The sequence below is a fragment of the Asterias rubens genome, chromosome 6, assembly GCF_902459465.1.
Source record: "Asterias rubens chromosome 6, eAstRub1.3, whole genome shotgun sequence".
Classification (NCBI taxonomy): domain Eukaryota; kingdom Metazoa; phylum Echinodermata; class Asteroidea; order Forcipulatida; family Asteriidae; genus Asterias; species Asterias rubens.
Genome location: NC_047067.1, coordinates 22,192,276 through 22,219,635, shown reverse-complemented (window position 1 = coordinate 22,219,635; position 27,360 = coordinate 22,192,276). Strand labels below are relative to the sequence as shown.

The 27,360-nt window shown below is 40.8% G+C and overlaps 1 protein-coding gene across 8 annotated transcripts; it reads right to left on the bottom strand.

Moving 5' to 3' along the window:
- Positions 1-652: 652 nt before the first annotated feature.
- Positions 653-26,650, bottom strand: LOC117291749 (golgin subfamily A member 4-like). Of its 8 annotated transcripts, XM_033773644.1 has the most exons (21): positions 26,269-26,326; positions 25,109-25,252; positions 24,477-24,617; positions 23,875-24,006; positions 22,989-23,342; positions 22,054-22,233; positions 19,867-20,871; positions 19,551-19,668; positions 18,933-19,084; positions 18,295-18,480; positions 17,037-17,187; positions 16,462-16,658; positions 14,948-15,091; positions 8,228-14,340; positions 7,365-7,551; positions 6,782-6,879; positions 5,721-5,781; positions 4,513-4,714; positions 3,360-3,414; positions 3,043-3,108; positions 1,453-1,532 (listed from the first exon to the last, which is right to left on the bottom strand). In XM_033773644.1, exons 2-20 carry the CDS (start codon positions 25,214-25,216, stop codon positions 3,063-3,065), a joined length of 9,630 nt encoding a protein of 3,209 aa, XP_033629535.1. In that variant the 5' UTR covers positions 25,217-25,252; positions 26,269-26,326; the 3' UTR covers positions 1,453-1,532; positions 3,043-3,062. The 8 variants fall into 8 exon arrangements, with proteins under 8 accessions (XP_033629531.1, XP_033629530.1, XP_033629533.1 ...); XM_033773640.1 differs by lacking the exons at positions 3,043-3,108; positions 26,269-26,326 and adding an exon at positions 26,557-26,650 and having other exon boundaries at positions 653-1,532; XM_033773639.1 differs by lacking the exon at positions 3,043-3,108 and having other exon boundaries at positions 653-1,532.
- Between the last annotated feature and the right edge of the window lie 710 nt (positions 26,651-27,360).

Genomic DNA, 27,360 nt, shown 5'->3' with positions numbered 1-27,360 from the left:
CATTATGTCAGTGCAATAACAATCTAGTTTCTTAAAGAGAAACAACATATTAGTAAAAAAAAACTCCACCGAAGTATTTATAACATGTCTGCACTAATGTGGAAAAACTAAAGAGTTTCCTAGAATCTTTATAAGATAATGAGTTAGGTTGAGTTGTTTGAAAAATGTTGTGATTTTTGTATGTGATGTTTAAATAAACACATTCGGAAAAGACTGGTTTAAGTCCGATAAACCTGACAAATAATATATTCTACTGAGAACCTCTGTGAAGTTTAGCCAGTGCACAACCATCTTCAGAACCGATAATTTAAAAGCTCTTAAAATTGGACACTAATGCTGATCGATTAAAAACAATTAATTATCCTCGATAAAAAATACAATGGTTTTGACTTTGATTGATATTTAATTTACTCGCACCGTTATTCTAAAGATCTCTTATACTGATTTTGTTACATTACATATTTACAAATGGAAGCGTCTAAAAAATCTAGTATATTATTTAAAATCTTGTTTGTATTTACATTGGCCGAGAGCGACACAATATTGAAATAATGGGAGACTTTCTGGGACGATAGAGGGCAGCAGACTTACCGGGTAAATCCATTGTTCTCAGAATTATGCGCATGTTCAGAACTACGTAAACAATGGAAATTTACCCGGTATGTCTGCTGCCACCTAGCGTTGGAAAGTCTCCTATTGATACTTGGTTATATAAATATTGAAAATTCTTACATCCGTGATTGAGAATATCTCAAAATTGATACATTTTTCCAATATAAGTCATTTGCAGTTGAGTAATACAGGCCAGCCATTTTGATAGTTAATTTAAGAAAATGCAAGTTGAGTGTGGATGCCTCTCCGAATCATACTTGGCATAAAACGTCTCAACAGGATTACCTTCACCATGTTGCAAAACCTAAGCCACCAAAGTTCATTTATGGGAGACTTTTGAACACTAGGTGGCAGCAGACTTACCAGGTAAATGTCCATTGTTTACGTATATCTGAGCCTGTGCACATTACCAAGAGCAATGGATTTACTTGGTAAGTCTGCTGCAACCAAGCATCCTAAAAGTCTCCCATTCACACCATCCAAAAAAACGACAACTCAGATGGGTTGGACAGTTCCTGCAGAAGCCTACTAATGAGCCACTCAACATCAGTAAGTCTGCTGCAACCAAGCATCCTAAAAGTCTCCCATTCACACCATCCAAAAAAACGACAACTCAGATGGGTTGGACAGTTCCTGCAGAAGCCTACTAATGAGCCACTCAACATCTATGCTCTTGGAACGCTTCGTGCTTCATCGATGTACACGTTAAGATGCGCATATGGTTTGCTCTACGAGATGGCGACTTTCATAGCAACAAATGGGTTTTTCAATACAGTCTATAGCAAGATCATCTCTCTCCACGTTCTGTATTTCAGCAGTACATCAGTAGATACGCAAGGAACACATGTACCAGCACAGCATACACCATCAATCCAGCTCGTAGACTGGGTCGTGACCTCAACAACCGATTGGAGTTTTTACTGTCAAATGAAAGAGAAAAACAAGCTAACAATGCTTAGTTTAATAATATAATAATTTGGGGGGCTAATCATCCTTACTCGCAGCTAAGAGCTGAATTGCCAAGGACGCGACTACAACATGTTTGAGAAGCAGGCATGCAAGGGCGCCTTTGGCTGCCAGCCACATCAACCCATTATGACCACGGAGCACAGCCAGAGATTGAAAGTGTTTGATTTAAAAACCCTCGTGGCACAGCAGAGAACAACTCACATATGGCCCTGCCCAGGTATTGAACCAGGGTCACCTTGGTGAGAGGCGAGTGCTTTACGCACAAGCCAACTATGCCCCCTCAAAAGTCCCTAGGGAGGAAAACCGGATGGTCTGGAAAACCCTTGTGGCACAGCCGAGAACCAACGCACAACTCAAATCACATATGGCCCTGGCCAGGTATCGAACCAGGGTCACCTTGGTGAGGGGTGATTGCTTTATGCACAAGCCAACAATGCCCATAGATGGTTCCCACTCACTGTAAAGTCGGCCATCATTACGGACAAATCAATAATTTTTCAACACAACTGAGCGTGGGTCACAAATACCATTTGCGGCACACAAGAGTTTAACCAAATTCCCTATATGATTGGTTGGTGAACCACTATAGCTGACAAAATACAAGTTAGAATGCTTGACAAAATACAAGTTTGCCATAAAGATAGCGTCTATTGGGAACTATATATTCATTTTGACTATTGCCCTCAGTGTCCAAAATAAATATTGCCTATGGAACAATAAATCGATCTTGCGTTAAGGAGTAAAATATGCAAGTTTTCTTTATCTTTGTATTTAAATATAAGTAATAAAAGCAAGCTGCTGTATTAAACACAAGCGCGAGTGGAATATGGAAAAATATAGCGCTTCTGCGTCCCATATCCAACGAGGCTGAAGGCCGAGTTGAATATGGGACGCGCTATATTTTCTGTATTTCCACGAGCGCGCGTGTGATAACGTATTTATTTTCAAGCAAACTTGGCGCGTGACATATAGAACACACAAGACGCATGGTAGTGATATTAGCCGTGCAATATAGGTTTTTATCACCACTCCATTCTGCTAATCTGATTGGAGGATTAGCGCGTACTTGAAGATAAATCTTTATGTCTGTAACAAACGCATGCAAACAAAATATGAAACCTTTCTACGATGTAAAGATGATTTGAATGGGGAGGATGTTTGCAGAATATGAAAATTGGTTGTGAGTTTGCCTGACTTACAAAACAGACAAACAAACTGACAAAACAGACAAACAAACTGACAAAACAGACAAACAAGCTGACAAACATAGCAAAATTCTGACAACAATGAATGCTGGGGTGAGACAAGCAATGCTAAATACTTGTTTTAGAGTTAATTTGATATTCCCTCGCGTCAGTTAGAGACACTCATGCAAAAATGCTGACTGGAAAAGTTAAAACTTGAAATGAGTTTTTGAAAAAGGGGACGGGGATACTAAATAAACAAAATGGGCCCACCTACATGAGACACACATTAATGGGTTAGAACCACTCTCCACGATACTGTTCAGAATACGATGGGACCAGACTGCAAGATAGAATGGACAAAAAACAAAAACAATGGCAACATCTGTCAACTGTCACTCAAAACTTTTTCATTCCAATGAAGTTTTAAATTAATAAATTTTTGGCCCATCACTGAATGAATCATCTGTAAAACTAAGTTCCACAGATGACTCAAACTGGACAAATGAATGTCTCGGTTCTTCCACTTTGTTTTAGAGCTGTGTCTGGTACCTGGGCCCATACACACAGATAAAGCATAGGAGGTTTACTGACCTGTTTCCCTGAAACCAATTGCTGACGTGGGTGGTGAAGGACCGGGCTTGGCGAACTAAAGGAGAGAACAAATTAATTTGGGTTAATCAGAAGCACAAAATAAAGTAATAATAACTAGTTCTTATAGAGTGCATTCCACTATAACCGTCTCAATGCGTTGAACATAAGTGCCCTGGTCACTGGCCAAATATCATCTCTTTAATCTCTCTCCGCTCCCTGGGGAGTATACAGCCCTCAATTGCTGTATGGCGCAAGTCAGGCGAGTCTTAACCCCTTACATCAGGGCCCCCCAGGAGAACGGTTCATTGATAACTGATGGGGCTACACTAGTTAAGGCAGTGGACACTATTGGTAATTACTCCCAATAATTAAGCTTGGGCGATATCGATTTATTTTATTCACGATATATCGCCGACAATATATCGCGATATTCGATATAATCGCGCTTAATGAAATTTGACATCATCAGTCTTCAAACTTCAAGTGAAAGTTGTAGAAGAGACAGTCATAGCTTAAGAGAGGTGTTCTAATGACCTATTCTTCTGGTTTTACTCCAAACCTATGGGGTGCAAGATGTCTCAGCTAGCAAATACATCGCGATATTTAACCGATATTGCGATATATCACGATTATCGCGATTATCGTGATATATCGCGATATATCGCGATGTATCGATACTTCGATTAAAACCAAATCCATCCGATATCGAAATCGTTTCCAAATTAATATCGCGATATTCGATAATATCGTGATATTGCCCAAGCTTACCAATAATGATTAGCATAAAACCCTTGGTAACAAGCAATGGGGAGAGGTTGATAGTATAAAACAGCTCCTCCTGAAGTGACGTAGTTTTTTTAAGAAAGAAGAAATTTCCACAAATTTGATTTCGAGACCTCAGATTTAGAATTTGAGGTCTCGAAATCAAGCATCTGAAAGCACACAACTTCGTGAGACAAGGGTGTTTTTTCTTTCATTATTATCTCGCAACTTCGACGACCGATTGAGCTCAAACTTTCACAGGTTTATTTTTGTATGCATATGTTGGGATACACCATCTGCGAAGGCTAGTCTTTGACAATTACCAAAAGTGTCCATTGTCTTTAAATAAGACAAAATAAACAAATAAATGTAAAAATATGGAGTGACTTACTAAGTACATGGCCAGCTTGGTACGGCAGGAGTAGTGGAGTATCCTCTTTATCGTCTTCCATCTGGACTTGGGTCTCCTGTGAGGGCGCTTTAGATTGCGTTGTCTGCGGGGGCCTACTCTCCAGATGACGTACTTGGTCTTGTGCACGAATTAGGGCATCCTCTGTGCGCAAGCGTTGCTCATGTTCAAACTGCAGGGCGGCCTATAACAGAGGATCGTTTTGACATAGTGAGTGGGTGATAGCAACTTCATAAGACAAAAGACATAAGACAAAAGCTTTTGGTGATCTCCCAAAAGAAGAAATTGCATCGCACACACAAGTTTTAATAAGCACCAGAAATATAAAAAAAGAAACAGGAAGATGCAAAAAATAGCACAAGACACAACGCACCATGATTTAAGTATAAACACATAAACACACAGACAGGCCATGTATATACAACAAGATAAAAACATAGAGAATAATTTATACTCAAAATCAGTAATGATCGACAGTTAATTTTTGAAAAGGCTAAAAAACCTGTTGATACCAAATAAATACAGCTTTTTTTAATATGTCTAGAGTTGTTATTTGATGCAACATTTCTTTATAAAAATACCATAAAAGTAGTTTGAAGCAAAAGTTTGTTCATAGATTGTGGCATGCAGACTATTCTGAACATCATTTAAAATATTCCAAAAATATTACAGGAGAAGATAATATGCAGACATGGGTTTTTCAAGAATTTTAATAGCCACACAAAGAAAGGCACTGGAATGAATTTGAATGATTCAACTTGGCGCACAAATGTGATGAACACAGAAACATTGGCAGTGTGAGTGGCCAATGAGTTTTGAAAGCAGAGTGAGTGCGTGTTAATCTACCACCCACCTCATGTGTTAGTAGTTCAGCTGAGGTGGGTGCATTACCCTACAAGAAAAAAGAGCACACACACACAAACATAACAAAGGAAAGTAAAAGACTGATTACTGATCAGCTATGAAAAAAAAAAATAATGTTCTTGAATTAGTGTTCTATTTGTTAATCGTTTTCTAAAATGTTATCCACATCCATGCTTTAAAAAAAAGACAAACAATGCACACAAAAAACACAGTTTATTTTGTTGTAGTTCAAGTTATAAACTCATGAGAAGTTAACTTCTCACGTATTTAAAAATATTAGTTTAACAAGAAGCTTAAAGTTAGTAGTTAATTAAAGGTTACTTTACCTCAAGTTTAGCAAACTCATTGGCCATGGCTTCCCTGGATTGTTCAGAATCATCCAATCTGCTTGATGGTAGAAGGGAAAAGAACCAATTACAGGTTTGGTTAGCCAGTTAGTATGGGGGCATGTTCCTTAGCTACACCGCAGTTTTAAGGCACTGGGGTGAATTTCAAAAAGAGTTAAGACTAGTCTTATCTCAAGTTAGGACGAGTAACACATCCTAACTTAGGACTAGCCTTAATTTTTTAATATCTACTAGGACTAAGTTAGGACTAACTCTTTGTGAAATCGCCCCCTGGACACCTTTGGTTATTGTCAAAAACCAGTATTCTCCCTCGGTGTATACCAACAAAAAATAACAAGTCTGTCTCAATGACTCCATTGGTCATCAAGTTGCAAGAGAATAATGAAAGAAACACTCCCCTTGTTGCACAAATTTGTGTGCTTTCAGATACCTAAAAAGGGCTTCAGGCCAACAGTCTTTTAATATTTGTGTGAGAAATAAACTCTTTCTCAAAAACTACGTTACTTCAGAGGGAGCCGTTTCTCACAATGTTTTATACTATCAACAGCTCTCCATTGCTCATTACCAAGTAAGTTTTTATGCTAACAATCATTTTGAGTAATAACCAATAGTGTCCAGTGCCTTTAACATTGAATGGCTAGACACAGGTAATGACAAATTATGGAGACCGCCCTCACCGGGCTAGAAAGCTCAGTTGGTTGAGCACTAGCTACAAGTCCAGACAGAAGCCACAGGTTCAAATCCTGTTCTAGACAATATTGGGTGCGTTCGTTTAGCTTCCCTGGGTCGACCCCGGTCTGCCTCCGGTGCGTTCGAATAGCTTTGACGCCATTCCAGGGGCTCACCCGGGTCAGCCCCCAGTGCCCTGCTTGTGGAGTGGGTCACTTGGGGTGACCCGAGGTGCATGCCGTCACCACGAGAGGGCTAGTGTGATCGTTCGATTAGCTCTTGTCAGGGGCTCACCCGAGTGAGCACCGCGGGGTACACCCAGGGAAGCTTAACGAATGCACCCATTAAAGTAAAGCAAATTAGAACCTAACCTTCTACTCATGTCAATCAGTTCTGATTGGTCAGCCACGCCACCAATGGGTGCACTCTGCTGCAGGCTAGCAGACTCGGCTTTAATGATTGGCTCCTCCTAAATTAACATATACAAATTCATAAATTAACAATCAACTCATTTAAAATTATATGTGAACAAGCTACTTTGAGTAAACAATTCATGTGAAGAAATAAGTGTCTGTATTTAACCCTTCTTGAATTTGTTTTCATCATTACCCGATTTTTTTTTCATTTCTGCTCCACTGTGGTTTAGAATGATACACTATGCCAGTCTGCAATACGATATCATATGGTGAATGCATCTTTACAGTACAAAGTCAACCCTCCTACTGTCTGACCCCTTAATATCAACCACTGTTGATTTGAATGATAGATACACTATGCCAGCCTGCAATATGGTATCACGTGGTGATTTTTAGTTATGAACACATTAACTACACATTAACCACACAAACAGTTGGCCCAACATTAAAAAAACCAGCGATTGAATAGCTCAAAAATAGTTTACTCAACTTTCCATCAAAAGTTTCAGATAATGCAAGGTCATCATACATTTCATACCATAATTTGACTGACATAAGTCCGCTCCTTGTCTTCAAGTTGTTGAGTAAGTTTGCCTCGTTCCACTTCAGCGAGTCGGAGTTGCTTGGAAAGATGTTTTGCTGATCTCGCTGAGTTGTGTAACTGGATGCTCAAGTTGTTCCTCTCTTCCACCAAAGCCGAGAGCTGCATCGACATATCTTCACATCTACGGAGCAATAAATTTGATTTTTGTTCTTGTAATATACTCATAAACCGAGGCGTGTTAAGCAATTCCCTCCCCATCCCCTGAGTGCTCTGGACAAAAATCTACAGACAATACAATACAATACAATAAGGCACTTTTATACCCCTATTTCATTTCATTTCATTTCATTTCACAGGCGTAATTTCTCGATGGAATTCAAACTCACCACCCCAGCCATTTTAGAGCAGACATCTACGACTAGACAACCAAGCTTGCCTAATACGTAGAGGCAGTCCACATCCTATTTTTTAGCAGTGGGTACCCCAACAATTTTAATAGATGCTATTAGAATCAAGTGGTCTGGTGGTAAAGACATATGTTCTAGAATGGCAACGGTCGTGGGCTTCATTAAAATTTAATGGACGGAAAAGGTCAATATTTAAGTCAATCTTTAAAATTTGAGCGTAAAGGCTATAACAAAAATAGGTAAAAACTCAAATTATTTTCAGTATAAGCTTGCATGTCCATTCACATCTTGAGACACATTTTGGGTGTTTCTGGTAGTAAACAAAACAATTACAACCCATGGGAAAAAATGGAGACGGACGAAAAGTGTACAATTTTTTTGCATATTCCGGGGACTGACTTTGAATATTTAGTTAAAAAAGAATGAACAAAACTGAGAACAAAACCTCACCTCATTTCCCTCTGGTGAAGACTCTGCAGAGCTTGAAGCCTCTCTGCCTCAACCGATCCAAGCTCTACTCTCACACCTTCATAAGCTTCCTGCCATTGCCTCAGCTGCTGGTCAACTGTTCCTTCTTGCTGAGCCTTCAGCCTCAAGCCTTCATTCTCTGCGCTCAGCTGTTGAATCTGCTGCTGTGCCGCTCCTAAATGTCCTCCCAGCTGCTCACTCTCTTCCTGGTATCTCTGCATGGCTTCAGTCATATGATGGCATTCTCCTCTCAGACGGTCACGTTCAGTCTTGAAGGATTCCAGCTCACCTTGGAATCTCTCCACCTCCTCCGCCAGGTCCTCTTTCTCTTGTTCAAGAGTTATGCAAGATGCCTTCTGTTGGTTGAGCTCTTCCTGGTGTTCGGTGGTTGCAACTTGGAGCTCCATGATCACATGCTCACGCTCGCCAAGATGTTGTCGCAGGTTTTCAAGCTCTGCAGTTACGGACTTCAACTGGACTCCGGCTGCTCTGGCTTCGTTCATCTGGTCGCTGTACTCTTCAAGTTCCTTTGTATACTCCTCATTTTCCTGCAAGAGATTCTCATTCAGAGATTTGAGCTTGCCATTTTCTTCCATTGTGTTTTCATGCTGGGAGTTAACTTCGGCTAGCCTGATTTCTAACTCTTTCAAGGCCTGATTCTCATCCCAGGCTGTCTTGGCCTGATTCTTGGCGACGGCAAGTTCCTCTGCCATCTGGGAGTTCCTTAGGTCAAGTTTGTCCAAGAGCACTTCAACCTCTTCCTTTTCAGACCTGAGAGCAGTCTGGTCCAGCATCTCATTCTCAAGTTTTTTTCTTGCATTTTCAAGGTCAGCATTCTTCATATTAAGCTCTTCTTCAGAACTACGGACCAAACGTTGGTAATCTTCACTTGCTTGCTTATGCCGAGTTTCCAGATTTTCAACATTGGAAGTGAGATCAGAGTTTTCTTTCTGAAGCGTAGCTACTTTCTTATCAAAGTCATCTTGAAGGATGTTGCACTGATCTTTGGAATTCCTCAGCTCAGAGCCAAGCTGTTGTAGCTTGGAATGCATTTGTTTTATATCCTCCTTCTGCTCATGCAGAAATCTGGATAGTCTTGAATTGTCATTAAGAGCAGAATCTCTTTCTGCCTCGACAGAAGTAGCTTGCTTTCTAATCATCTCCAAATCTGAAACTTTCCTTTTGAGTGATTCATTGTCTGTAATAAGTTGGTGACACTGGTCTCGAGTAGCCTCCAGTTCTTCTTTCAGACTTAATGATTCCGAGGCACTCTGGTCACTTGACAGTCGCAGATGCTCAAACTCTTTCTCCATCGACAGGATCTGGGATTCCGCTTCAGTTTTCAGTTTCACCAGTCCTTCTTTCTCTTCCCTCTCCTGCTTGAGTTCTTCCACTTCTCTACCAAGCGTCTTTCTTGCCTCATTAATCTTGGTCAGCCTTTCTTTTAATTTCTCGTTTTGTCTCTGGATGCCCTCTTTACGACTGCTGACCTTTTGCAGCTCTTGTGTCGCCTGGGTCAACTCTTTCGACAACTCCTCAAGTCTTACAGCTGATTCATCCTCCTTGGCTTGGTGCTCTTCAATGCGACCTTGTAGGAGTTTGTTTTCGTCCTTGGTGTCTGCCAACTCCTTGTTTAATACTTCAAGGTCCGACTCGATCATACCTTCCCTGTCACTATTTCCAGCTAGCAACTCTTCCTTCTCCTCTGCAAACTTAATCAACTGAGCATCCTTCTCTTCCAGCGCCTGAGTCATCTCATTTACTCGCCTTCTGTTTTCCTCAATCTCCTTCTGCATTTCCAATTTATCTGCAGCCATCAGTGCTAACTCTTTATGGAGTTGATCCACAGTGATAACCAGCTCGTTCTCGCTTGACACTTTATTGTCCAACAGTTTTTGTAGCTGTTCTTTCTCCTCCGAAGTCTGCATCATCTGCTGATCTACCGTCTCTAGTTTGGAAGCCAGAATCGATTCCTCATTTGCGGTTGTGTCCAGATTCTGTTTCAAGGCTTCTCTCTCTTGCATTATACTTTGAAGTTCACTGTTTACCCTATCGACCTCTGACAGGAGTCTTTCCTCAGATGCTCTACTTTCTGTCAATGACTGCTTCAACTCGCCCTTCACCTGATTAAGCCTCTCCATGTTCCCTGCAAATTCATCCAGATGTTGTTGTGAATCCTCTACCTGTGACTTCAACTCGTCTATGAATGCTGACAGTTTCTCTACTTCTTCTTTGTGTGATCTTTTTGTTTCAGTAAGCTCTTCTTGCAAATTTGTGTTCGATGATTTTTCTCCTTCTAGTTCTTGTCTGATCTTCTGCAACTCTTCGTCTTGTGCCTTTGAATACTCTTCTTGGGAAGCTTGAAGCTGGTCTTTCATCTGATTTATAAGTTGACCTTGTTTATCCATCTGAGTCCGCTCTACACTGAGTGTTGCTCTCAAACTTTCAACATTGGTCGCGAGAAGTGACTTCTCATCCAAGGCATCTTCCTTGTCAGCTTCTGCCTGTTTCAGTAACATCTCGCATTCTCTCACTTTCCTTTCCAGATCTTCTACATTTCTATGAAGATTTTGCATTTGGGCGAAGTTTTTTATTTGTTCATTTCCGAGGGCACCCTGAGTTTCCTTCAAGTCTTCAAGTGACTGACTTGCAAGTGTCAGCTCTTGATCTCTGTCTTGCACTAAACTACTCAGGGATGACACTTCTGACTCAAGTCGTTCCTTCTCGGCAGAAACAGCACTGAGATTTTCAAGCTCATGATTTAATTTCTCAAGTAAATCTTTCAAGGATAGCAGTTCCGATTGAAGAAGTTTGTTCTCATCGACCGATGTTTCCAGTTGCTCATTTTTCTCCTTCACTATTAATTCCCTTTCCTCCAAAACTCTTTTCAATGACATCAGCTCAGTTTGTTCCTTCTCAACATCTCGGGTGAGATTGAGTAGTTGTTGATCCTTCTGTTCCACCATGTTTGTGAGTGACGCAACTTCTAATTCCAATCTCTCTTTTTCTTTTAGAGCTACATCTGATTTAGATTTGATCTCCTTCGCCTTTATGAGAAGCTTTCCGTATCGCTGTTTTGCAGTTTCCACCTCTGTTTTTAATTTTGCATTCTCACTTTCCAGCTCAGCGTCTTTGCCAGGTACAGCTGCGCACTCTGTCGTCTGCATGCTTTCTACCACAACCTTCTCTTGCTCTTGAACGAGTTGCTCTTGTAATGATAATACCTTGGACTCTTGCTCTGAGAAGCTCTCGTTCAAATAATTTAGCTTCTCTTCTCTTTCCTGGAGCTGATCTTGGAGGTCTTTCAACTGAGACTCTTTGGCTTCAAGAGCTGCCTCCAAATCAGGTACTCTTTTGTTAAGTTCCGATAAGCTGCTGTTCAGAGAGCCGACTTCAGCATTGAATTCTTCATCCCTTTCAAGTAGCTGTTTCTTAAATGTGTCAACGAGTGTCGCCTGTTGCTCCAGCTCTCTTTCCATTTTCTGGATCTGACCAGAACTTTGTTGAGACTTATCTTCAGCCTGAGCTGACAGTTCTTTGTGTTGATTGTCTAGCTTCTCTTGCAGGGTCTCCACTTCCTCCTTCCGACTTTTAAGAAGACCTCTCATTTCATTCCGCTCATGGATCACCTTTTTGCATTTTTCTCGTAAGGATGAAATCCTTGCCTCGTAGTCGCCCTTCTTCTGCTCAAACTCTTGCTTGAGGTCACTAAGACTGGTTTCTTTCTCATTCAGAGATGCCTCAAGAGTGGAGGCCTTGTTGGTAAATTCTGACATAGATGTCTGTAATGACACGATCTCGTTCTTAAAACCAATCTCTTGATCATCCGTCTCCTTCCTGAGAAAATCCATACCTTGTGTGGTCTTTTCATACATATCAGTCCAGTACGCTATTTCTTTGGCCATATTTGCCTCTTTCTGCACTGCATCTTCTCTCAACTGTGTCCACCCACGCTCTCTTTCTTCCAGCTCCTCCCTCAGCTTTGCCGTTTCAACTTGAGCTTGCTCCTTGAGATGCATCACCTCATCTCCTAGATGTACGTCTCTGTCGCGTATCTCAGTCTTCAAGGTTTCAATAAGGCTGTTTTTGCTCTCTACCTCCTGGGAGTACTCTTCCAAATTCTCAGTGAATGTCTCGACCTTCTTTTCAAGGTCTTGAATAACCTCTGAATACTTTTCTTCATTGCCGATGATCTTCTGGGTTAAGTCTTCCACCATCTCAGTTTTGACAGCAAGTTCATCACTAAGTCGTTGCTCCTTCTGATTCGACTTTGCCAACAGCTCATCCATAGACATTTTCTGTTCTTCAAATGCCCTGTTACTTCTCGCTAGTTCTTCTTGAAGTTCCTCTAAGACCTTTTCCTTCTCAACGGTTTCCATTGAAGATTTCTGTAGGTTTTCCTTCACAGCAACAACTTCGGTTTGAAGTCTGTCCTGCAGAGACTCGGCCTTGACACTCGACAGCTTCAGCTCCTCTTGTAACCTTTCTATCTCTTGGTTTGATGCAACAGATTCCTGAGTGTAATCTTCAATTTGTCTATTCAAGTCAGACTCTTTTATCTGAAACTCTTCTTTACAATCCACTGCAACTTTTTTCAAGTGTTCAACCTCCTCCACGAGTGAATCTAGTTGTGAATTCTTAGACTGGCTTTCTTCCAGAGCAATCTGAAGTTGATCTTGAAGGCTACTTATTTGTAGGTGGGCTTCCTCTGACTCTTGTTTCAGTTTTTCAAGTTGTTCTTCAAAACCTGAAATTGTGAGTTGGTTTTCTTGAAGGCGACTCTGAAGTTCATCTCTTTGTTGGTCCAAAGATGATAAGTTATCATTCAAGGATGCAGACTGTTCCGTTAAGGTGTTTTCTCTTTCTTCAAGACTCTTCTCTAATTGTTGCTTCTGATTGTTCAATTCCTCAATGACCTTCTCTTTATCATTCAAAACTGCTTTAATTTCTTCCATCTGCTGACTGGCAGAGTCTAAATCCTGCAGTAGTTCTTCATTGGCGACTGACTTCTGTTGATTGTCCATCATTACCTTATTTAAGTTTTGTTCTGAAATCTTGAGAGATTCCATGAGTTTGGATATTTCAGTAGTCAAAGAAGATTGCATAGAACTGAATCCCTCTTTTGCTGTTCTTATCAGGTCCTGATAGTAAGTTTCCTTATCCTGGACAAGCTTCAAGGAGGCCATCAACTGCTCCTGCAAGGACGACACCTGTCCTTCTTTCTCTTCAAGCTGGCGACAGAACTTCTTATTACACTCGGTCAGCTCTCTCACCGCACTCTCCATCTCGGAAGACTTCTGTTCAAACTGTGAGCTCAAACTCTGAAACCTGTTCTCCTGTTCTGAGATTGTTCTCTGGTTTCCCGTAATCTCTGACTCTAGCTCAGCGATTTGCTCTAAGAGGGAGGACATCCTGGACTCCGCCTTCTTCCCCTCTGTCGATTGCCCTTCCCTGAGGATCTCTATCTCACGCTGAGCCTGACTTACAGAATTCTCCAACGTTCCTAAATTGAAATCCCTTTCAGAAATCTGATGTCGCATTTCGGACAGATCCTGGATGTTTTCATCAATTGTCTGAGAGAGTCTTGCAATCTCTTTATCCTTTTCTTGGCAAGTAAGTGCTATCTCTGATAAGTCACCATCTTTTGCGTTGATGGCGGCGTCCAGTTCTCCCTTTTCTGCGGCAAACACTGACCGAAGGTTTTCCAGTTCCCTCTCAAGTCCTTCGGCATCCATCGTTTTGGAATCCAATTGTCCTTCCAAAGTTGTTTTCTCTTCAAGGAGTTTGGCCGACCTTTCCTTTTCCTCCTCTAATCTTACTTGAGCTTCTGCGACATCCGTCTCCTTTGAAGCAAATCTGTCGCAGAATGTCTGGACTTCATCTGCTTTCTGTCGGAGTTTAATCACAGTTTCTTCTAAGTTGGCTTCCACGTCTTGCAGTTGATTTTGAAGTTGTTCTTTCTCATCCGATGAGGACTGTAGTTGATTTTGGAGGTCGATGAGCTGGTGGGCAAGCGTGTCCTTCTCATTTGTAAGAGTTTCTGTTTCTCTCTGGAGGATTTCCAACTCACTTTTCAGCTCCGAACCGACATTAATCTGCAAGTAAGAAAACAAAATAGTTTATAAAAAGCAGTTAATGTAAAGTTAAACTGTAAAGTGAACTTGTGTAATGGAGCCAGTGTCCCCAATCTTCCCTCCGCAGACTTTGTTGGGGAGTCCTTGGGAGATAAAAATGAGTTTGAGACTTCTAGGGCTTCATTTGAAAGAACTTCTTGACACAAGTTACAATAGTAACAATGAAACTTTAGGGACTAGCTAAACGACCTGAAGTCAAGGAAAGCAAGAACACCTAATAATTTTCCCGAAAACATGGCTTAATCAGTTTTCAAATAATTTGCAAGGCTTTGAATCTTTAGAGTGATTTTTTACCCCCACTTTACAATATGACAATTAAGAAACCAAATAAAGCTTTAGGAAAGTTTCTTCACAAAAGGCCTCAGCGTCCAATTTCATAAAGCCTGTAAGCATAAAAACTTGACAAGCACAGACAAATCTTGCCTAACAGAAACTGGTTACCAGCCAAAACTAAGGTTTACATAAATCCAACTGGTGCCAACTCTATTTTTGCTGAGCAAAAAAATATGCTAAGGAGTATTTCTGCTTAACAGATAATGAAATCGGGTCCTGGTAGACAGTTCCTTACCTCATCTTGCAAGGCCTGTGCAACTCTCTCATTGTCCAGTGACTTGGCTTCTAGCTGATCCTGGGTTTCTTGAAGCTGCTGCTGGGATGCCCGACACTCGGCCTCCATCTGTGTCTTTGACGCATTCAACATTTCCACCTCGGCCTACAAAAGAAAATAATTATGTGTGTCCTCTTATTAAATTATTAAATTATTATCATCTGTCCCCTCTAATACAAATTTATGAAAAACACAATTTTTTTTTCTTCAAACCAAGACTGAAGGTCATGTCACACCCCTAAGGATTATTCCAGGGAAAATCCATGCAATCAGGCAGGGACTGAAAACCCAATCCACATAGTGCCCCCTGCATGATTCTAACCAGGGTACTAGAGGTGGAAGGCAGGGACTGAAAACCCAACCCACATAGTGCCCCCTGCATGATTCTAACCAGGGTCATAGAGGTGGAAGGCAGGGACTGAAAACCCAACCCACATAGTGCCCCCTGCATGATTCTAACCAGGGTACTAGAGGTGGAAGGCAGGGACTGAAAACCCAATCCACATAGTGCCCCCTGCATGATTCTAACCAGGGTACTAGAGGTGGAAGGCAGGGACTGAAAACCCAACCCACATAGTGCCCCCTGCATGATTCTAACCAGGGTACTAGAGGTGGAAGGCAGGGACTGAAAACCAAACCCACATAGTGCCCCCTGCATGATTCTAACCAGGGTACTAGAGGTGGAAGACAGGGACTGAAAACCCAACCCACATAGTGCCCCCTGCATGATTCTAACCAGGGTACTTGAGGTGGAAGGCAGGGACTGAAAACCCAACCCACATAGTGCCCCCTGCATGATTCTAACCAGGGTACTAGAGGTGGAAGGCAGGGACTGAAAACCCAACCCACATAGTGCCCCCTGCATGATTCTAACCAGGGTACTAGAGGTGGAAGGCAGGGACTGAAAACCCAACCCACATAGTGCCCCCTGCATGATTCTAACCAGGGTACTTGAGGTGGAAGGCAGGGACTGAAAACCCAATCCACATAGTGCCCCCTGCATGATTCTAACCAGGGTACTTGAGGTGGAAGGCAGGGACTGAAAACCCAACCCACATAGTGCCCCCTGCATGATTCTAACCAGGGTACTAGAGGTGGAAGGCAGGGACTGAAAACCCAACCCACATAGTGCCCCCTGCATGATTCTAACCAGGGTACTTGAGGTGGAAGGCAGGGACTGAAAACCCAACCCACATAGTGCCCCCTGCATGATTCTAACCAGGGTACTAGAGGTGGAAGGTAGGGACTGAAAACCCAACCCATATAGTGCCCCTGGCGTGATTTGAACTGGGGTCCTAGAGAATGAGGGTGGGGAACGATGCCACTGGTCAAATAAAAGAACAATAAATAGTAATAATAATATTCCAGACAGTGTTGCTGGTAATCTGTTAAAACCTTTGAACATGCTCAGAAGTTCTTGAAGTTTATTTTTAGTTTACAACAATTCCTTGAAGGTAAAAACCTCACAAACTGACCTCCAATTGCTCTCTCGAAACCTTCTCCGCTTCGAGCTTTCTCTCAAGGTCGTCCCTGACTGTCTCAAGTTGTTGCAGTCTCTCCTGGAATGCTTCCCGCTCTCGTTCCATCTCGGCCAGAGGAAGATGCTCCCTCTCCATCGTCTCCTTAAGATGATCCACAGCATCTTTGAGAGATGCTGCCTGGTTCTCAAAACCTAGATGTTTTAGAAACAAACTGATTTGTTAGGTTCTATCTCAGTAGAGTTTTACCCCCTCCCAAGAGTGGCTTTTAGCCTTGTTTTGGTGTCACAAGAAAAAGGTTGAAATTAGATTTTGTAATTTTCTGTATCATCTTTCTGATTTTAATGAGCTGACGCCAATAATATAATAATAATTTATTTAATTTATATTCAGCTCTCTCCAGGGCCAGCCAGCCTGTTCGAGGGCACAGAACAGTTAAAATGCCTGAAGAAAATTATACGGACACAGTTTAAAGTAATCAAAAGTAATCATCAAGTAGGCTGTGTAATTAATTTTAAAGAATCATTCAAATCGGTTGTGTTTTATAAAAATATTCCCCGAAGTTTCTTTACCGTCTTTCTCTTCTTCAATCTGCACCATTTTCAGCTCCATCGTGACCTTCTCCTCCTTGAGCTCATCTCGCTGTGCCTCAATGTTAGAGAGAGACTCTTCAAGACTAAGCTTAGCATCATTCAGCGACGCTATCGTCTCTTCTTGTCCGGCCTAGAGTTGAGGAACAAGAAGAATGTTACAGGGTTTAAATTTGAATACTCACTTCAAACATTTTCAAAAAGATGGTGGTTTTTTTTTCTTCACAAGATGCTAAAAAATTCAAAATACGAGTTGAAACTTTTTCGTTGATGTACAGGGCCTAATTTCATAGAGCTGTTTAAAGCAGAAAACACTGTTTAAAAATCCCTGCTAAGCAATAATGAGCAGTCACATAATGAGCTGAAGCAGCTCTATGACAATGGGCCCAGGTTTCATGCAGAATGGAGTTGGATGACACCAAATCGGACAAGCACAGTGCACATTCACAACACACAGGAAATCTAAATCCAGAACAGAACAGAAAAGATCAAGCTGTATCATGTGATGACCAGTTTCATAAAACTTGTAAGCATACAAACTTGCTTAGCATAACACAAATCTTCCTTAACAGAAACTGTTTACCGGCTAAAGTTCCATAAAGTTAACATCGTTACAACTGGTGCCCCGCTCATTTTATGCTTTTAAAACAAAATGAAAACTTTTTTGAAATTAGACAAAATGCAAAGTCACAAGTTTGAATTTGTTGGCTGTGCAATTATCGTAGCTTACAATAAAATTATCTCAGAAGAATTTTCCAAGGTCAAGTTTAAGCTCAAGAGAAAAATGGCAAACTCAAACACCAAGTCACAAAGAGTAAAATGATTTTTCAAGCATGACCACTAACATATTTTCAAGAATTCATACCAAAAGTAGCTTATTTATGATGGAAAAGAAGTTCAATTAGTGTGTATGGACAGGAAAAGCTAATAAATTAAAAGTAAAGCCAGAAAATAAACAAAACAAAATATCTTACAATGTATTAAAAATAATGAAATATACATTCACTGACAAGCCCACAAAATTTGTTTCATAGAATTTAAAATGGAATGGGTATTAAAGAAACAGTTGGGGCAAATTAAAATAGATTGGTTGTGGATAGCAAACAAAACTTGATTTCAGTGAAAAGAAATGATTAAAATAGGAAAATATTACCAACAAAAAAGTTGTTTTAAAACTGATGAAGTGCGGCATTCACAGTACATTAGTGAGACATGTCAACGACACACAAATGACTCTAACCATTAATTTATCGGCACTTTTTTTAAACTCGCTGAGGGCAACAAGCTTAGTCTCGACACTGACCCTAGTCTTCATCTCAGCATCTCGAGACTCCTCCGCCTCCTGGGATGTCTCCTTGAGACGAGAGACCTCCTCTGTGAGAGCCTGGATCCTCGCCTCCTGCTGCTGGTCCAACTCTAGTTGGTTCTAAGATTCAAGGAAGAATTGAAAGATGGACTTAGGAAGACTGGAACAGCATTGGTTTATTTATTTTGGTTTTACCCACATACACTTATGCTAGTAAGCACTGTAGACTTTCCCGAGCTCTGTGAAAAAAAAAGGCGTATTACTTGGGTGGGATTCGAACCCACGAACTTTGCAAATTCTAGAGCAGTGTCTTACAAAACCAGACATTGATTTAAAAAAAAACATTTATATTTTCATTTTATCATGATATCCTTTGGGGAAAGAATCTACACAGAACACAGTCAACCCTCCCACTGTCTGACCATTCACATCAACCACGGTGGTTTTGAATGATAAACTACGCCAGCATACAATATGATACAAGTGTTGAATGCATGTACACAGTTTGCAGTCAATCCTCCTACTGTCTGACCATTTAATCCCAACAACCCAAGACTCCAGTGTAAACCTACCTGGTCTAACTGTGACTGCAGCAGGGTCATCTTAGTCTCCATCTCAAGCCGCTCCTCGGACTGGGTCTCGATCATCTTGCGTAGCTCATCCTTCTCCTCTGCAACATTCTTGATTTTCTCTTCAAGGTTATGAACAGTCTCCTTCAAGGAGTCTAAAGACATCAAAAAAATTGTATGTTAATTTACAAAAGTATACAAAATATTGAGCCGCAAAGGGTGAAGTGGGCAGGGCCAAATTTCATTAAGCAGAAAATACTGCTTAGCAAATTTCTTTGCCAAAGACAACTGGGCCCAATGTCATAGAGCTGCTTAACCATGTTAATGGCCAATTTTGTGCTTACTGTACGATTTCCATTTCATGGCCTTGCTAACCGCAACACACGAAAAGTGCATGCTAACCCTTCAGTGCTTACTGCTTGAAAAATAAATGACATCACAATGCAAATCCATGTTGAAAGCCATGTTATTTTCTTGCTAACCTGTGAAATATGTTTTCACCTTTGCAAATTTTTGTGCTACAGTAAGCTATGAAATTGGGCCCCGGTAACTAATTTGAAAAGTTGAAGGCAAAGAATTTCTCCCTGGCATTTGTAATTTATCTTACATGAACAAACTAACCAATTTGTGCTTTGTTCTCATCAAAGTCCATCTGTTTGAGTTGTAAGTTTCCTTTCTCCTCTTCCAGCTCAGCTATCTTTAGCTTCAACTCACTCAGCTCCTCAGCCATCGAGTCCGCCTGAAATAAAGTATGAACGAGACATTTAGAATGACTCAGATTTCAAGCGGAGGGCAGTTTGATAGAGTAGGGGGAACAGAAAGTAAGTTTCCTTTTGCCATTGTTTACACTGAACCTTCAAGTTCATGTCAACTACAATGAAAATCCAAAGACCTACATAAATGTGGAATGCATTAGATAGTGAGAGTTAAACAATACCTTCTTTAGCTCTTCCAGGTCTTCTTCAAGCGACTTGATCTTGGCCTTCGCCTGGGCTTTCACTTTCATAAACTTGGCCTCGGCCTTCTTGTTTAACTCCTGAACTTCTGACACCTTTGCAGTGATCTCTTCTTCCTTCTCCTTGACCTGTTGCTGCAGTCTTTCAATTTCTGCCTCTTTTTCCTGTAGTTGTGACCGCTCTTGTTCCAGCTGACTTGATCTGGTTTGAGCCAGTTCAGTCTTGGTTTGTTCTAACTCAGTCTTGCTCTGATCAAGCTCAGATCTGGTCTGTTCCAGTTCCGACTGGATCTTGTTGTGGTTGTCTGTGACCTGACTGTACTGTGCAGCAGCCTGATTGTAAGCCGTCTCATACTGTTGAAGCCCTGTCTGCAATGCGGTTACAGCGTTTGTCTTCTCGGCTAACTCAGTTTCATGTTTTTCTCTAATCTCCAGGATCTGACCCTCCAAGTGAGCTCTCTCGTTCTTCAAAGTCTCGTCCTTGACAACCAACTCCTCCTGGAGAGCTTGCATCTGATCTTGACTGGTCTTTAGCTTCTCCGTCAGCAACTTGATAGACGTCCCCTGCTCCAAGAGGTGTTTCTCTTTCTCTCCAATTTCTGTCTGCAACATCTCCAAGACTCTCACCTTTCCCGAAAGAATCTCTTCAGCCTCTTGGCATCTCCTTTCAAGAGCTTTAGTCCCAGCATCACTCGACTTCCCCACCAGCTGTGAGAGCTCTCGTCTGTGTTCCGTCTGCAGGGACTCCAGCTGGTCCCGGCGTTGCCTCGCAACCTCTAGGACCTCTCTCCAGCATCGGATAAGTTCTTGTTTCTCTGTCTCTGAGCGTTCCTTCTCTGCTGCCAAGGTGGCGTCCCGCTGTTCTATCTCTGCGGTGAGTTGGCTGATTCTCTCGTCTGGTCCTTCCATCTTCTCACGCATCTTGTCCAGGACCCTGTTGAAGTCAGAGATGGCTTGGTCTTTCTGCTTACATTCTGCCTGTAGGACCTATATACATGTAGAGACAACAAATACATGGTAAAATGCACAAACAGTAACACTGATGGGCCAGTGAATTGACAAAATGTAACAACTGCTACAAAACGAACATAAAAAACACACAGAAAACAGTGACAAGGAGTGGTGCATAACTAAGCTACGGTATAATTTGTTGGGGTACAATGCAATGGGTAACATCAAGCGAAAAAAAAACTACAAGTAAACAGTGCAAAATCTACCCAGACAGAAAGATACTTTAATGGAGTGCTGAAACGCTAAAAGTGAGTGAAGCTACAATGAAAAAATTAATCTTGGAGTTGTGAGATGCAAGTTAAGTAATCAATGTTCAAAGCTTTGCATGGTGTGGACAGTAAGAAGTAACAATAGCTTGTACAAAAAACACCTAAAATTTGCTAAGCTAGAGCAAAACTGTACAAAGAAAAACAACTATCAATACAAAAACAATCTCAGAAACTAAGCCAAACTACTGTTCTGGAAGATAGATGGGTTTTGAGAACAAGTTTGAAATCACTAAGGGCGGATAAGCTGCGTATTCTTAGTGGGGGCTGATTTTAAAGGCAAGGGCCAGGTAAAAGGATCTATCCCAAAAGAACTGCATGCTAGGGGGACGACTAGTAACAAAGAATAAGGTCAAGGTCGACAGAACAACTGAAAAACACATAAAATTTGCTTTTAGGCTGGAGAAAAACTGTGCATAGGAGAGACAAATCTACCCAATGAACCTGTATGACCTTGACCCGACCCTGAACAACCTCGTTCTTATCTTTAACATGCTAAAATATTACCACTAAATGACAAAAACATGTAAAGCGTGGTATAAACTGCTATACAGGAAACAAAAGCACCTCAGTTTTGCTACGCTGGAGTGAAACTGTGCATAGGAAGAGAGACAAAGGCGTCAACTCTTGCGGTGGGGTGGATGGAGGGAGCTGGCTTACTCTAATTTAACCAACTCAATAATTTTATACACACAGGGGAAAACAGGAAACCAGTAACATGTACAACACTAAGTTATGAACACTAAATGACACAAACATGCAAAGGGTACTGTGCTACAAGGTCTACAGAACAACTGCCAACCACCAAACAAAAACGCCTCTGATTTGCTTTTAAGCTGAAGTGAAATTGTGCATAGGAAGAGAGACACAATCATCATCCTTCCCAACGAACCTGTATAACCTTGTCCCGACCCTGCACAACCTCGTTCTTATCTTTTACATGCTCGTGCAGTTCATGGGCACGCTCTTCGAGCTCTAAGACTTTACTGTTCAGTTCCATCACCATTTTATCTTTGTAGACCAGTTGGGCATACAGTTCCTTTGCCCGAGTTGATTCTTCGTTTAGTTGGCTCTAGAGGAGTAGGCATATGTTGTTGTTGTGGGTACAAAAAGTTTGATTTTGATTATACGTTTGCTGAATTTAACTTGCCTTCAGAGAAATGTTCTGGGGAACAACTACTATTTGATTTGGAGGAACAGAAACTCAGTTCTTAGAGATTGATTGTATCAAACAACATCTCTTGTCGGACTTCTTTCAAGCAAGTCTGACTTCTTTCAAGTGAGTAAGAAAGTCAGAAATCAGCTGTTAAAGGATTATGTGGAGTGTTGAGGTATAAAATGCACTTTTTTCGAAATGAGGAAAGTGCAAACACAGCAAGAATTTGTTGTGTTTTTCAATGATACAGCTAAAAACCGAACATGGAGAAATTAGCAGATCAGCTGAACAATTTCATGCTTCATTGATTATTCAGGGTAAATATGGTAATTACATTTCCGGGGTGCAAATGAACAATGAACAATCTCTGTAAGAGAAATGATAACCCATGCAAATGACGCTGGTCACAGAGGGATGTGGGTAAAATATTCCGCCACTAGAAATCAATCCATCTTTTAAAGTAACGGCATTCAAACACAACACCAAGATCGTTTAATTGTGTACACAAATAAATCCAAGCAATTTATACAAAAATTATCAATAATTCCTACATCAGTTATTAATTTCATTAGAACTCAATATAAGTTGATTGTACAAATGGGCCAGTATCCCATGCAGTTGAAAAGAAATTGTAAATACAATACTTTTGTCAAAGAGTGGTCATATCTCACCTGTAATTCCTCAACTTTCTGGCTGTTGTCAGTTTCATCCTCCCCACCAGTGACCACGCCCACTCCTCCGCTCCTCATGGCTTCAATCACCGCATCCCTTTTCTCAAGGACTTTCTCCATCACTTGGATCTGAGCCAGCATCTTCCGTTCTGAGTCTTCCTTCTCAACGATAAGTTGCCCCTTCTCGGCGAGCTGTTTCTCGCGAGTGTCAATGATGAGTTGCTTCTCGTTGACGCTGTGTTCAAGTTTCTCAAGGAGGGCAGAGTTCTCAGATAGTGCTTTCTCACGGTCCTCAAGCTTCTTCTTGAGAACGATGAGTTTTCCCCGACTTGCGGCATCATCTCCTCCCTCCGTCTTAAAAAAAAAAAAGTGAAAAATTAAACAATAAGAAAGCATAACTTACACTGTTATGTTTTATCCATGTCACAAATGTTGAAACTGTGTGTCCATGTTTCCATGATCGAGAGAAGCAATAAAACTATGAACAAAAAAATTATATGCTTTTAAAGTTGTCTTCAATATGATTGTTTTGGGAATGGGCGGCGTATAGTTGGTTTGTGGTAACACCATGTGTATATCTACTTGCTGGGTAGATTATGTTCTTCTAAGAACTTGTCTTGATTTATATTCTACTACCCCAGAGTAAACTTTCAGAATTCAGGAGACTTCTCCGTTCTGAAAAGAACCGCCTGCTTATTAACTACTACCTTGGCCCATGGTAGAAAATCGGCCGGGACTACTAATTTCACTCAAAGATCAAGGAGACATCTCAATATTAAATTCACTACCGCGGAGTGAGTTCTGAATGGGTCTCATCCTTTGGACTAGCTTGCTCTAGTCATCGTCAGGAGACTGAATAATATAAGAGAGAGGGGCAATTAACCACCTTGCTAATAGAGGCGTCCTCTTGTCCTTCTGCACCCGCGCCTCCTTTCTTCAACTCTGTAATCTGACTCGTCAAGGAGGTGATCTTGGCCTTAGCCTGTAGCTTGAACTTGGAGAGCTTGGCATTGCTTTCCTTGAATTCAAAAGAAATTTTATTAGATCATTCACTGCGTATACTTGTTATATTTTAGCCCATTTGTAATGCTTAGGCACAATTGCTTGAAGGTTTTCAGCAAGTGTAAGCTCAGAGCAGTTACTTTTGGAAGCCGATCAGGGTTATTTTCAGCACATCCCTGTCAGGGGTAGTGACGCGCTCCTAGTTCAACTCCTATGTTGATACTCGGCAAAGTTGGGATACCATGACAAGATTACGGATACTAGTGACCGATGAAACAACTAGGGTACATAAGAGTGGATTTGAGCTGTTCGAAGAAAGGATTTGAAGATTGTTGGCCAAATTGATTGTGAGAGATCAGATAAATCACTGTAAGGCTGGCAATTTTCCTCCGGATTTTCTAGTGACTGCCAACTTAACTCCTTGATGATAAAAGTGAAACTTTAGTGCCAAGAAGTAGTCATTGATAAATCAAAAGTAGTGTTTACCAAAAGTTGTTTGTCTTTCTGTCTGATCATGTCCTTCAGTTGATTCAGAAGTTTGTTCTGCTCAGTCAGCTGATCCTGGGCGTCAGACGATTCTGCGAAACTAGCATCAGCCGCAGAGACGAAACTAGCATCCCCAGAAGCCTGTTGGGTTTGCATTACATAAGAAACATCAGAACCATGTGCAGGTTATAACAGGAAAATACTTGTGTTTTCTACAGTTAAATTTTCAGGCTTTGGGTAAGAGTTACTTGACAGCTTTGCTTATTTCTATTTTCGTTTTCATTCTATTTTTAAATGTCTAAGAGTGCAATTGTGCAAATTGCCAGGGTGGATAATTCAATATAGTAAAACTATAAACCTTTTTTAAATTTTTTATTTAAGAATATAAATCACCAATTTTCAGAGTCGTTATAAGTAATTCAAGGAAATTGTTTTGAAAAGCCACCTGTAAAATTATTATGTTTAAACGAATTTTAAACCTGTCAATAAAAGCTTTAGTTGGCTTCACTCGTTTCAAGAACTTCGGCAAATTAGTTCATGTGTCAAATATACTCTAAAAAATGTAATTATTTAAGTAAATTAAGCTTTGGAGTTCTGTCTTTAAAACAATTTGAATGAAAGTAAAGCTTTACCCCATCAATGCTCTCATCCGCCACATTCACAGATTTGTTGACGTTGTCGACCACAGTGTCCAGTTTTTCCTGGACATTCTGTGCCATGTTCGACAAACGCCCCCACATAGTGTCAGCTAGTCAAGTCTCTCTTTACTCTGGAACCTGAAAAAAAAAGAGAGATCAAAGCAGTATTAGTGTATTTGTAACAGGAAATTCCAGAATTAAAACAACTATTACTACAAAGAGCAATCTTAAAAAAAACATTCATAAATACCTCAGACAGTTTCACTATTCCTGTTGGTGGAGAGCGCGTCACTTGGGTGTGTATTAACCTTTGTTTATGACCAGTGTAAATTGTTGAAACATGGGCGTGACACGCGAGCTAGCACCTGTGCTTATAAGACAGTTTCCTTATTCCTATTGATTGGTCGAGAGCAACGGCCGGGACAGTTGTGCCACATCACGCGATACGCACATCGCGCACAGCATTCACATGGAATTGTTTACCCGAGGGCGACGGAGGGCCTTACCATTTCATAGCTTGAGGGGTGTTGTGTTGAAAGAAATCATTGAACCATTTTGCATTTATTTTACTTTTTGACCAAAAGTGTTGATGTTTTTTGACTGAAAAGGCATTTATGAATTGGAATCAAAGTGTGTTCAAATCGGTTTTAAACTAATTTAAAACCGCCGAAGCCTAGTTCTTGATACTTTATTACAGAATTGGTTGTTGTTAACAAAACAGTTGCTGTCAAGTGTCAGTGTAAGAACTTGGGAAAAGTTTCCGTATGGCGCCACCACTTTTTCATTCGATACGAAATAATATAGTATCTAATTTACCTCAATGATATATCCCTTTTTGTAAAAATGAGTGAAAAAGTGGTGGCGCCATACGGAAAGTTATCCAGAACTTGTAAGCTTACTCAGGACCCCTGGTCAGGTTAGTCACCATTCCCAAAAATATGTTTTTGAGAGCTGAGCTGATGGCATGAGTGATAAGTGGACTGGGTATTTACAATTTTACATTGTCTTTACTTTTTCAGTTTAAAAGTAGTTATCATGAGAGCAATACATACATAAACAAAAGGTTAATTAGATGGTGTAAACATAGCGACTTAACCTGAATTAGAGGTCCAAATAGGCCCACATTCACAGTGCTAAAAACAACTCCAACTGACCTGTTTAATATTTCCACGTAGCACGTAACCCGCATCTTGCTGATTTCGCCATTTGTTATTCACTGACTAAAAATAAAATAGACTGGTTAACAATCCAGCCTTGTGTTACTTTTTGGGTTGCGCATATCGGTTAGAGTCCAAGGACAGACCATACAGTCTGACATTGAGGGCGCTAGTTACCGCAGACGGTAAAACTTTTCATCCGCAGAAATAATTATTTTATCCAAAGACCAATGCAACTTTCAATATTTCTGCTTAATTTTAATAGCAATTTTAACAGAATCTTACCCCATTTAATTGCTTTGTCACAAACTTATGTTGACTGTAGCTACGGGCTGAGATTTGTACATTTACCGGTCACCAACAAACGTAACAAATACTACTTCACATCCAGCAAGACGTGTGATAATGTCGCGCGGTGTACACTCGCTACTCACGTCCACAACTGTGGTTGCCTCTCAGAGGGCGGAGCGAGGGGGAGCCCCATTTCCTTTTTTCTTTTTGAAGATTAAAAAACGGTAAAGGGTAAAGGGTTTGTTTTTTCCTTTTTTCTTTTTAAAGATTGAAATACGTAATGGGTAAAGGGGTTTGTTTTTCCTTTTTTTTTTTTGAAGATTAAAATACAGTAACGGGTAAAGGGTTTTGTTTTTTCCTTTTTCCTTTTTGAAGATTCAACAACGGTAAAGGGTAAATGGTTTGTTTTTCCTTTTTCCTTTTTACTGATTGAAATACGGTAAAGGGTAAAGGGTTTTGTTTTTTCCTTTTTCCTTTTTTGTACATGACTGTACATGTGCGCGTGTAAGCGAGCGTGCATGCACTGAACCTACGTATGAACCTACGCATAATTATATGCAGCATGAATATTCATGTATTTTATGATTGCAGTGCATATACCCAACGGCCGAACATTTCCCATGTCATTCATTACATGCGCATTTAGCTTGTAAAAAAAGTGGCGAACATGTTCCGTTTTATTTACTGCAAGGACTGTTTTGCACGGGGGCGGACACAAATGCATAGGCAAATGTGTCCGGGTGGACACAATTGCATTATGCAGCAGCATCCGGGTGGACATAATTGCATATGCAAAAC

Excerpts from the sequence above, each read along its gene's own strand:
- LOC117291749 (XM_033773640.1), bottom strand. The coding sequence starts at position 25,216 with ATGTGGGGGCGTTTGTCGAACATGGCACAGAATGTCCAGGAAAAACTG. Across the intron at positions 23,343-23,874 it reads AGGACGCCTCTATTAGCAAG|ACGGAGGGAGGAGATGATGC; the intron begins GTGGTTAATTGC and ends TTTTTTTTTAAG. Across the intron at positions 15,092-16,461 it reads TTTCGAGAGAGCAATTGGAG|GCCGAGGTGGAAATGTTGAA; the intron begins GTCAGTTTGTGA and ends TTTCTTTTGTAG.